The sequence below is a fragment of the Dipodomys ordii genome, unplaced genomic scaffold (genome assembly GCF_000151885.1).
Source record: "Dipodomys ordii isolate 6190 unplaced genomic scaffold, Dord_2.0 Scaffold58, whole genome shotgun sequence".
Classification (NCBI taxonomy): domain Eukaryota; kingdom Metazoa; phylum Chordata; class Mammalia; order Rodentia; family Heteromyidae; genus Dipodomys; species Dipodomys ordii.
Window position 1 is genome coordinate 9,006,349 of NW_012267274.1, and position 12,485 is coordinate 9,018,833.

Sequence of the window (12,485 nt, forward strand, 5' to 3'; positions counted from 1 at the left end):
CGCCGGCCACCCAGCCCCGGAGCCCGGGCGGAGGGAAGCCGCTCAGGGTTATTGCCAAACTTCCGGCGTGCCGGGGGCGTGCTCGCCCCTCCGCCCCGAAGTTGACTTCACCGCGGCCTGGCGCACAGCTCGGGGTGAAGGCGGGGGCCGAGTTCTGCCCCGTGGAACCCGCGGCTCTGGTGCCAAAGCCCGGGGTGGGGGGGCAGGTGAGCCGCTTCCCGGGATCGCCCGGTGGAGCGAACCGGGCAGGCTTGGGCTCAGTGACCGCGGCGGCTGCGCCGGACGGACGGACGGACGCACCCACGCTCACCTCGTCCCTCGTCCCCTGGGCCTGCGATCCCCACCCCATTCCCCAGTCCCCGCGCTTGAGGCGTGGCGGTGGAGTCAGACTCTGACCTGGCGTTCCGGTGAGGTCGCCGCACCTGACTTGCCTGGAGTTAGAGTTGCTGGCTGCCCTTAGCTCGTCCTGAGCGGCCGGGGGTGTCGATCCGAGGTGGAGCGTGTGTTTAATCCCTCGGAATCCCTCCTCTCCCCCCAAAAAGACACCCCATCCTATCCTACGGGATACCGGGGAGAGGACGAGGAAGTAAGAAGCTAGACTCTTCAGCAGCCAAAACCAAAGTCAGGAAATGTGATTCTTATAGTTCCCGCCGCGACTTGTCGGGTTTTGCCTCTAATTCTAACTAGTTAATTTGGTTTCCCAGGCTGAAACGAAAGGCAGCCTTAAAAGGCTGACCAGAGATCCAGATAATAGCGGATGAACGCTAACGACCTTGTGAATTAAAAAGAAACTCTGTAATGAACTATGTCATTTGTGGTCAGGGACGGGAGGGGGAAAACTGGGGGAAAACGAAGGGGTGACATTGTTCCAAAAAGAAGTTTGCTCATGACCTAACTTACGAAACGGTAACCCCTCCGTACAACACCTAATAATAACAAAATATTTTTTAAAAAATCCCTCTGAGCCAGGCTGTAATCTTAGCTACTTAGGAGGCTGAGATCTTAGGATCTCAATTCAAAGACGTGGGGAACTGGAACTTGTGGGAGACTCCTATCTCCCAAGTAACTACTAAAAATAGCCGGAAGTGGAGGTGTGGTTCTAGTGGGAGTGTGCTAGCCTTGAGCACCGGAGCACCGGGCTAGCGCTGAGCCCAAGCTCTGGACAGACACTCACCGATTCTGGTGGGGTGCCCATGGTGAGTGCATATAACCCTACCTACTGAGGGGCCTGAGTCAGTTCTGAGGATTGCAGTTCCAAGCCAGCCCAAGCAGGAAAGTCTGTGAGAGTCATCTCCAGTAAACCATTAAAAAGCCAGAGTAGGGGGTGAGGGAGGGGGGTGGGAAGGTGGCTCAGCCTCGCATGCATGAGGCCTGAGTTCGATTCCTCAGCACCACATAAACAGAAGAAGCCGGAAGTGGCGCTGTGGCTCAAGTGGTAAAGCGCTCACCTTGAGCTGAAGAGCACGGGGACAGCGCCTAGGCCCAAAGTTCGGGCCCCACAACTAACCAAAAAAAAAAAAAAAGCCAGAGTTTGGGGCTATGGCTCAAATTGTAGAATGCCAGCCTTGAGTAAAAGAAGATCAGGGACAGCACCCAGGCCCTGAGTTCAGACTGGCACTTAAAAAAAAGCCTCTGTACATACTAGGAAAGGGAGTATGGGTTGTGGTAGAGTGAAGGCATGCCTGACATGCTGGAGGCCCTGGACTCAGTCGGGGAGAAAAGGACTACATAGGGAACTGTATTCCATGACTAAATTGTAATAATTGATCATCATAATGAGTACTGGGACCAAGAGCTGGTGTTCAAAATAATAGACCTAAAATACCAGGCAAAGGTGAAATTGCAGTATCAGTTTAAGAGTTGCAGGGCTTTGCAGAGGGGAGGGAGCGTGTTGTTTTATTTTGTGCCAGGACTGTGGCTTGAACTCAGGGTCCAGGTGCTGTCCATTAGCTTTTTTGCTCAAGCTGATGTTCTACCACTTGAGCCACAGCTCCACTTTCTGCTTTTTAGTGGTTAAATGGAGACCTGTACACTAATATAGTCGCCACTTGTAGCTATTTAACTTTGTCACAATTTAATGTTTGGTGCCACCACATTTCCCGTGTCTCAGTAGCTAGAGGAGGATAGAGACTACTGGATTCAGTAGCATACGTGTAGAATATTGATGTCACCTGCACATTCTGGTGTACAGTGTAGCTGTAGAGTACTTTGAGTATGTGGTAGGTACTAGTTTTTTGATAATTGCCTACTTAGTATTGTCTTTCAGAATCTGATTTCTGACATATCTTGGCAGCACTGGTTCTTGAAACTCCTGAATCCATCCGTGATTTTCATCTCCAAAGCTAGAGTCACACATCAGGTTTTGTTAGTCCCTCTCTGGGTAACTGGGATAGTCTCCTAACTCATCCATGTTCCTCTCTCCACACTGGGACCAAGTCCCCCAAGGAAACTTCCTATTAGTATCTCATTAGCTCCAGACCTTTTTAAAGGGGCATGTGAGGCCCTTGTTGGTTTCACCTCCGCTTGGTTCTCAGACTTCTCTTACATTCTCCTTCAATTCTATGATTTCGAGCCACACCTGTAGGTCTTCTGCATCTGCTGTTTAGCTTGTCTGTTCCTCCTCCAATGTCAAGTTCACTTTCCTGGTTAAATCTTTTCCTTGGGAGCCAAGTTAGGTTAGGTACAGCCTGCTTCATGCTGAAAATTAGCATGTGAAACACAAGCCTGTTTCTTGGGTTCTTTTGCTAGATTTTGACTGCAAACTCAGGGACTATGTCTGCATTGTTCACTACTGTATACTCATTGTCCAGAGTACTCCTGGCACATTGAAAATGCTTAGTAGACATTTATTGAACAGCAACAGTGGAAAGACTGATGAGTGGTGTAAATTGGGTGTCTGGTCACAAACCTCAGTTTAGAGCAGAGCAGTTCTGCTGGGCCTGTGCTGGTCCAGAGAATATGAGATATGAGTTACTTTCACATGTAAAGCCGAATTCTTGCTCATATCCAAGAAAGTTTGAAATTGTGTAGGTGGCCAGTCAACTATATGAATCATATTTCATCTTTGTAAGCAGCTTGTTTTGAGTTTGTATCTGCCATATTATAGTTGCTAATACATAAATTGTTCCCTGTGAGCTTTTATTACATATTTTTAATCGTTTATTTTACATACAAAATATTAGGCCCTACGGTTTAAAGATTTACAAATATAATTCAGATCGTTATGGGGTTCATTATATGTGATATTGATGGCTTAATCTCTACTGTGATTATTCATTACTAATCCAGGCTCAATTGCTTCCCTTAAACTAAGGCAGAGACCTAAAATTTTAAAAAAAAGATTTTTTGGATGAAGGGGGGGAGTTCAGTCATGGGGCTTGAACTCTGGGCCTGGGCATTGTCCCTGAGCTCTCCAGCTCAAGGTGAGTGTTCTGCCACTTGAGCCACAGTGCCACTTCTGGTTTTCTGTTGGTTAATTGGAGATAAGAGTCTCATGGACTTCCCTGCCTGAGCTGGCTTTGAACTGTGATTCTCAGATCTCAGCTTCCTGAGTAACTAGGATTACAGGCGTGAGCCACCAGTACCCAGCTAAGTAGTTTTTTTTTTTTACTATAATTTGAATTAGTAATTAATTCTATGTGGGGCTTGAACTCAAGGCCTGGGTGCTGTCCCTGAGGTTTTGTGCGCAAAGCCAGTACTGTACCACTTTAGCCCCAGCTCGACTTCCACCTTTTAATGGTTAGTTAGAGATGAGAGTTTCACAGATGTTCCTGCTCAGGCTGACTTCTAACCGTAATCCTCAGATCTCAGCCTCCTGGTAGCTAATATCACCAACATGAGCCACTGGCACCTCAGTGCTTTTTTTTTTTTCCTTTTCTTTTCTTTTCTTTTCTTTTTGTTCAATCTGGCCTCTAACTTTCAGGTTCAAATCATCCTCTTGCCTCAACCTCTGAGTAGCTAGCACTACAGGCTTGTACCACCATGCCCAATCATAACTACTTTTAATTTCACAGTTAGGAATGCACTTGGGCATGGGTGCCTCTCTCCTGTATGTAATCCAGCTATTAAGAGGGCTGAGATCTGAGGATCACCACTCAAAGCCAGTCTGGGCAGGAAAAGTCCATGAGATTCATATCTCCAATTAAACAGCAAAATGCTAGGAGTAGAAATGGTTCAAGTATAGTAGAATGCCAGCCTTGAGCAAAGAAGCCAAGAGAGAGCACAAGGCCCTAGTACAGGCATGGACAAAAGAAGAAAGGAATACTTACCAACTCTGATTTCTCTTACTGTTTTCACTCTAAAGTATTAGCTGGGTCAGATCATTAAAGTTCTTTAGTTATATCTAACCAGACTACCTCACATTAAAAAAAAAAAATCACAGTAGTATGGTAGAAGCAGGAAGGATTGGACATTTCATTACTAGCATTTTAGAAGATTTAAAGTAATAGGAAGAGGCACCAGAAGTTACACTTTTTATTACCACTGTGAGTCTTTATGCCCTTATTCCTTATTGTCTCTCTCCTTTGATCTCTTCTACCACCTTTCCTTTGGCTGATCTTATAAAAGTAATTTGTTGTGGACAACCTTAAATTCCAAAGACAGGGATTCCAGAGAACTGAGTAGACTCAGAACTAGGTTAGCAGAAGTCCAAGCAACTTTTCTTGATTTTTCTCTCTTTTAGGCTCTGTTCATCTCTGCACGCTGACTTTCTGTTTCACTTCAGATTCTTTTCTTAGTTTCAGTCCACACTGGCTTAAACCCAAACTCTAGGAATAGAAAACCTGGTAGACCCTGTGGAGTTGGGCTATGGCCATGGCAGAATTAACGTAGGATTCATCACTATTGGGGCCCATGCTTCAATAGTGGGCACATTCTCAGAGGAAGTGGATTGGGCAGCTAGAGGAAAATGTGCATGGAGTGTTTTGACTTTGTATGTGCAATGCTTGGGATCAAATCCAGGGTCTTGCACATGCTGACCCCTCTACTACTGGCCTATATCCTAGCCCAAGTTATTACAAAATTAGAAAAAGTAATTTGGTCACGGTTTTAAAATATCCAGCAATGGAGGCAAGGCTCAGCAGTAGAGGGCCTGCCAAGTGAGTGATACCCTGAGTTCAAAACCCAGTACTACCAAAAAGTAGAAATAAAAGAAATTTTAAGAACCAACATGATGATAGTGAATTTGTAGAAGTGTGTTATTACCCATTGAGCTAAGTGCCCCTAACTGTGTGCCATCAGCTCTTTTTTACTTCTTCATGAACATTTTTTCATTGTCTTCTTCACAAAGCCCCCATTTTAAAATGCACATTTTAGTGGTGTTTAGTGTCTTTATAGTGTTCCACCATCAACCACTATCATGTCCTGATAAGACTACTTTGTTGTTGGAGGGGTAGTACTACTTAGTCCTTTTTTTTTTTTTTCCATTTTAGACAGTGTCTTGCTTTGTAGCACAGGCTGGCCTCAAACTTGGAATCCTCCTGCCTGAGTCTCCCTCCCAGTACTGAGAGCCATGATTTTTTTTATACCATATTACTCAGTTAACTCTTTAAACTTTATTTATTTTGCTTGCTGTGTTGCCCATGCTGGCCCCATTACTGGGCTCAAGTGATTCTAAAGTAGCTTGGACTGGTAAGCATACATTATGACACCTAGCTTAACTGATAGTTCATAGAGATTTTTGTTGTTGTTGTTGGTCATAGGGCTTGAACTCTGGGCCTGTGTGCTGCCCCTCAGCTCTTTAGCTCAAAGCAAGATCTCTACCACTTGAGCTACAGCCCCACTTCAGTTTTCTGGTGGTTAATTGTAAATAAGAGTCTCATGGACTTTCCTGCTTGGGCTGGCTTTGAACCAGGATCCTCAGATCTCATCCACCTTAGTAGCTAGGATTACAGGCCTGAGCCACCGGTGCCCAGCTGTATAGATTTTTCATGTTTATCTTTTGTGAAATTGGCCTGCAACTTTGTAAATTCTTGTGAGGAGAGTAGGAGGAATGATTAGCTACTGTTTCTTTTTTGTTCTATTGCTATTAGAAACATTGTTCTTTGACAGAAATGTGATGAAAATGAGAATGCAGTCTTCCAATCTTCTGTGAGTTTTGACAATATATATTCTTTCAGAAATTTGTATACTTAATCCAAACACACATTCTGCTCAGCAAGTGCTTGTGCAGTGTTGGCCAAGAGAAAGCATAGCCTGGGATATAGACAAATAGCAGCAGACTCCAGCGGTAGAATTACCCAAGTATACTCACTTACCAAGATGAAAGTAGATTGGGACCCAGAAGCAGAAAGAAACAGGAAAATCCAAACTTGAGAGAAAGACACAAACACTGCATGCACACTGGGAAAGATGTCCCGAGGGAAATCCTTAAGACTTCTGAACTAAACCAAGGGAAAACACAAATCAGCCAAATGTGCTTAGAGGCATTACGTGCATTTATTGGAAGAGAGGAAAGATCTCAAGTCTATAATTTAAACTTCCATGTATGAAGTGAGAAATGAAGACTAAAACCGAATAGTAAAGATAGCAGAAATTAAGAAGTGATGAAAACAAGTCAATTAAAGTTCTTTTCTTTTTCCTTCCCCTCTCCCTCCCTCCCCTTCACTCTTCCCCCCCTTCTCCCCCCCCCCTTTGGTGTTACTGGGGATTTAACCCAGGGGCTTATGCATATAAGACATGCTTTTTTTTTTAAACCATTGTTACATCCCTCATCCTTCCTTTTCAATATCAATAAAATTGATATAAGTCTAGCCAGACTGACAAAGGGAAAAAAGATAAAAGGAAGAAAAATTGCCAGGAAGGACAGCAGTGAGGTAATTTCAGGGTATATGGCACGAAAAGGCGAATGCGCACAAGTCACTGCTGTCAACAGCAATTCCAGCAAAGTGGCTTGTTCTCCAAGCATCACTGTGTTACTGTAACCTTCCTGTTTCTGCTATAACTGATTACAGTACATTAAGACAGTGAATTTATTATTTTATAGTTCTGGAAACCAAAAATTTCACTGGGATAAAACCAGATGGCAGCAGGACTTGAATTCCTGTCTGCAGGCTTTAGGAGAGAGACTGTTTGTCTTTTTCTAGGGTTTGGACCCACCTCCATGTCATTACTTGTGGCCCCTTTTCATCTTTAAGGCCAGCACATTGAGTTCCTTCATCTTGCTGTTCTTTTTTTCTTTCACCTTCCACATATAAGAACCTTGTAGCTGAGTGCCTTTGGCTCACGCCTGTAATCCTAGCTACTCAGGAGGCTGAGATCTGAGGATCGGGGTTCAAAGCCAGCCCAGGCAGGAAAGGCCATGAAACTCTTATCTCCAATAAACCACCAGAAAACCAGAAGTGGCTCTGTAGAACACTATCCTTGAGCTGAAGAGCTTGAGGGACAGTGCTTAGGCCCAGAGTTCAAGCCCCATGACTGACAAAGAAAAAAAAAAAGAACCCTGTAATTACATTGAATTTCTCTGTTTTAGGTAGCTGCTAGTGAACCTTAATTTGGTCTACCATATTAATTCCCCTGTGCCATGTAAGCTGCAGTCAGGTTCTGGGTTTGCAGGCTGACTTCGAGAGCTCCTTGTGATGTGTGTGGCCTCACTGCCTTGCTCTTCCAGACACTTTGTCCTCCAAGTACTTGACCTTGTTGTGCCCCTCCTTCTTTTTGCGGTACCCTTAGTGTTTGTACCCTCAGACTTCTCTGCATCTGTATAACCTTAACATGCTTTGGTTCTTCACCTCTTCCAGAAGCTCTCTCCAAAGTGCTTTGAGTCATTCATTTTTCTTTTTTGCTTTTAGCTGTTCTGTCCATGGTTCCTTCCGCTCTAGATGCCCTTGTGGCACCTGGTATTAGGTTATTTCAAGCTACTATTGTATAAGGATTAAGGCAACTTCTTTGACAGACCAATCAAACTAGTCTTTGGGAAGTTTGGTATGGTCTCATTACTCTGGTTTCTTGGAAGGCTGAATAAACAGCTTAGTTTTGTTTGGGTTAGGAGGAACTTCAGCATGGATAGCTCTTAAAGACTAGTCCCAGATTCAGTATCCTCCTGCTTCAGCCCCCTGAGTCCTGGGATTTAGAGGTGTGTGCTTTCATACCTGGCCTTGTTTTTTATTTAAAGGGTTTGTATTGTGAAATATCAATGCCATATCCCCAGAACTGCAAAAGAGGAAAACTAAATCACTTAAAGATAAAAAGAGTTTGAGGAGCCTCTCAGATTAAAAAGACTTGATAACTAGATGCAATATATGATCCTAAACTGGACCTGAACTGTCTGTGGCTCATGCCTATAAATCCTGGTAACTCAAGAGATTGAGATCTTAGAATGAAGGTTCAAAGCCAGCCCAGCAGAAATGCCAGGCTGGGGATGTGGTTCAAGTGGCAGAGTGCCAGATGGGAGCAAAAAAGGTGAAAAGATAGAGCATGAAGGTGAGGCCCTGAGTTTAAGCCCCAGAACAGCAAAAGAAAAAAGGGGGGGGGGAATTAAGTCTAATGACCAATTGGAATATGAATAGTAGATGGAAATACTGTAAGTATTACATCCGTTTTGAATTTCCTGAGCTTGATAATAATTTTGTGGCTATAGAAGATAGTCTTAAGAGACACACGGTGAATAATGTACAGGTAAAAATACGTGATACATTTAACTTAGATAAATACAAGAGAGAACAAGTGATAGCAAACAGAGCAAGGACACATGTGCTCTGAGCTATTTATGTTTAAAAGGCTGCTCTTCATTTCAAGGCTGCTGTTGGTTTGTTTTTGATTGACATAGATAGGTAATGAAGGGAGGGCTCTTGTAAGGTCTTGCTGACCCAGGAGGCCAGCCTTATTCTCTGCAGCTGTTGGCAGCTGAGTCTGCAGTGCCCAGCGCTCGGTGGGGCGGCGTCTCGGGTGTTTGATGAGGGTCGCAGACACTGAAATGAATGTCTTTACCACAGTAGCAAATTCCAGTTCTGCTTTAACTGAGTAAGCTAACGAGTGACTTACCAAGACCTAGTCTGTTATTATACATTGTACTTTTACCTTTGAAAACTATATTTCTCTTTCAGCCCAAAATGGAGTTAATTCTGACTGGGAAAAGAAAGTTATTGAATACTTTAAGGAAAAGCTGAAGGAAAATAATGCTCCTAAATGGGTATGTGTTCAGCTATTTTAAGGAAAGAGGGTTGGGCTGGCTACAGTTTTTCACAATAGAGCAGTATTCCACATGCAATTTTAAAGTATAGTGAAATGCATACTTCTGCCCTAAGTACATGTTTTAAAATGTTTTGATCTCACAAGTTGACAAAATTAAATGCTTCCATTTTTTGCCTCTAGGTGGCAGTAACTGACTGTTACTTGGTAGGAAACTGGCTGTCAGAGCATCCATTGCCTTTGTTTCATTACCTTCATTTTAAAAGAACTATGATGAATGAGTTTTAAGAGGGACTCATCAAAGTAAATGCATTTCTGCTCATTGAAAAGGATTCAAAGCAGAGCATCCTTTTACACTATGGTTACGTGTTCTCTGTCACATAGACATATTCAGAGGGAACTGCTTTTGTCCAGCAGTTATGTTATATTGGCCTCTGAGAGCATTTGACTTCGTAATAGACCTAGATTTTGAGTGTGTATGGTGACAGTTTGTGTCTTGAGAGTGGGAGGAGTTGTTTGCATGGATGCACAGTGATTGAGATTTTATAGACAGGATATTATCTGTTTTCTTTAAAGGTACCGTCATTGAATGAAGTTCCCCTTCATTATTTGAAACCTAATAGTTTTGTAAAATTTCGCTGCATGATCCAGGATATGTTTGACCCTGAATTTTACATGGGAGTTTATGAAACGGTTAACCAGAACACAAAAGCACGCGTATGTATTGATTTTTCTGTGGTACTTTCTCCTTATTAGTATGGTATTGATTATACTGATGTAATGATGTTATTTTTTGTTTTGGATCAAAGGTTCTTCATTTTGGAAAATACAGAGATGTAGCAGAGTGTGGGGTATGTATCTTTAAGATATAAAAGTTTTTAAGAGTATTTCTGTTGTGGTTTTCGTATTGTCTTTTTTAAAGATCTGTTATACCCTGGCTACCAGTGGCTCTTGCCTGTAAATTCTAGCTACTCTGGAGGCTGAGATCTGAGGACTTTGGTTCTAAGCCAGCCCAGATAGACAAATCCAAGAGACTCTTATTCTCCCGTTAACCAGCAAAAAATCAAAAGTGGAAATATGGCTCAAGTGGAAGAGTGCCAGCCTTGAACAAGAAAGCTAGGCAATAGTGTTCAAACCCCAGTAACTAGCACCAATGAAAAAGGAGAAAAAAATGTATTAGAACAGGGATAAGGTATGCCTAGGCCTCAGGCTGCATGAAGTCCTTAAAATCATTTGATATACGAAGGGACAGACATGCAACGCTTCTTGTCAGCTTCCTAAGATCATCTGCCCATATTCATAATTTTGTAAGGGCCATAATGATGTTATAAGTATCTAAATGGCCCTTGCACAGAAAAGGTTTCCCACCTCTGTTAGAGGTAAAATATTATAAATAACAAAATTCTTTTCTCATACCTATTTTGTTAAAAAATTATATAAATTATATATTATGTAACTATAATATATAAATATATAACATAAATAATTATATAATTCTAATTTATAAATTGTTTTAAGTGAAAGAGTAATAACTTAGGCCTAGCAGACGCTCAAAAATTAAATAAACTTGCCTTGCGCTGGTGGCTCACGCCACTGGAGGCTGAGATCTGAAGATCTAAAGATCATGGTTCAAGCCAATCCAGGCAGGAAAGTTCACAAGACTCAGTGGAACTGTGGGTTACGTGTAGAGCACTAGCCTTGAGCACCAAAGCTCAGAGACAGCACCGAAGCCTGAGTTCAAGTCCCAAGGTTGATACCAAAAAGAAAATAATAATAATTAAATCCTACTTTCTCTGTTTCTTTTGAGGGTATGTGGGATTGAATCCATGTTCTCACACACGCTAAGCATATGTTCTACCATTAAGCCAAACTTTTACTTTAAAATACACACACACACAGACACATACACACACAATTTCTAACCACCTTTTTCAGTGGTGAAAAGAAATAATAGAAGAAACTCTTACAAAAGCAGTGGAAGAAAAAAGCAGAATGGGCATATAAAGGTATCCATGAGAATAGTCCCAAGCTAGGAACGTACTAGACAAACAGGTATGGAGGAACTACAGGAATCTGTGTCTTATTTGTCCTAGTGTTGATTTTCTGATAGCAGAACAGGCAACACAGTTAAGTTGAATTTCAATCTTACACCTGCTCAGTGTGTATGATGCTGTAGCTGGGTTTGCTTCCAAGTTACTTCAAGTTTAATAGAATGATTACTATGTCAAAATAAATTGATTGACCAAAATTCTCCCCATTACTTGCCCCTTATGTTTTTCATGTGTTTTCTATGGACACACAGACCCTAACTGTCGACTGTTGAATGAAAGCAAGGATCTCTGTCAGGGCTGACTAGGCAGGGGTTCAGGTAAAACCTCAGTAGGAAAGGAGATCTCCATGGAATGACCTATGTTCTGACTCTAATTCTCTGTTATATAGAGTCGGGGGTTTGGGGTGCGAGTGTGTGCATGCATTACATGTACATGCTAGGGGTCAAGCATAGGGCTTTAATGCATGCTAGGCAAGTGCTCTGTCACTGATGTACATCCCAACATCTGATTGAGTTTTATAACCTGGAATCCACTGTATTAAGGATTTGAGAGAGGTAGTATTTCGATTATTGCATTTGAAACAATTAAGTCAATTTTCCTTTCAAAAACAACACATTGAGAAGCCAGGCCTGGTGTACACACCGTTATCACACTGAGCATTCTGAAGAGTGACACAGGGCATCATGGGTTTCAGGCCAGCCTGGACTACATAGTAAGACCCTGTCCCAAAACAAAATGAAGCAAAGTAAGTGGTAGCTTGAAATTAGTTGCTAGTTAGTTAAATTAATGTGTGTGTGTGTGTGTGTGCACACGCACGCACACGCGCATACACGCATGATAATGCTGGAACTTGAATTCATGGCCTTGTGCGCTTAACTTTTTCACTTGAGGTACTCTACCACTTCTAATTCCAAGTTTTTGCTGATTGTTTGGAGAATAAGGGTCTCAGATTTCTCTGCCTGAGCTAATTTTGAACCACAATCCTCAGGAATGAGGTACTGGCTCCCAGTTTAAATTAACTTTACAATTTATGTATTTACTGTGGTTTACAATTTATATATTTACTATGGTTTTATAAGTATCAAAATTTAGTTGATCTTTTTAAACTTGTTTTTCTCAAGAATTTAAAAATACTTCTGTGTATGTCACAGCCTCAACAAGAACTTGATTTAAACTCTCCAAGATCTACCACATTGGAAAGACAGACTTTCTACTGTGTTCCAGTGCCTGGGGAGTCTACGTGGGTAAAAGAAATATCCTTTATCTGAACCTTACTTTGTGTTGAATGGCTCCTACTTTTTTTTTAGT

General features: G+C 42.3%; 1 protein-coding gene across 1 annotated transcript in view; it reads left to right on the forward strand.

Annotated features, from left to right (window-relative positions):
• The window catches only part of Mcmbp (minichromosome maintenance complex binding protein), a 37,630-nt gene that overhangs the window by 1,823 nt on the left and 23,322 nt on the right, over positions 1 to 12,485 (forward strand). The window contains exons 2-6 of the mRNA XM_013021901.1: positions 2,749 to 2,883; positions 9,042 to 9,127; positions 9,703 to 9,843; positions 9,936 to 9,977; positions 12,329 to 12,430. Coding sequence (XP_012877355.1) covers positions 2,749 to 2,883; positions 9,042 to 9,127; positions 9,703 to 9,843; positions 9,936 to 9,977; positions 12,329 to 12,430 — 506 coding nt within the window. The remainder of the gene's footprint in view (positions 1 to 2,748; positions 2,884 to 9,041; positions 9,128 to 9,702; positions 9,844 to 9,935; positions 9,978 to 12,328; positions 12,431 to 12,485) is intronic.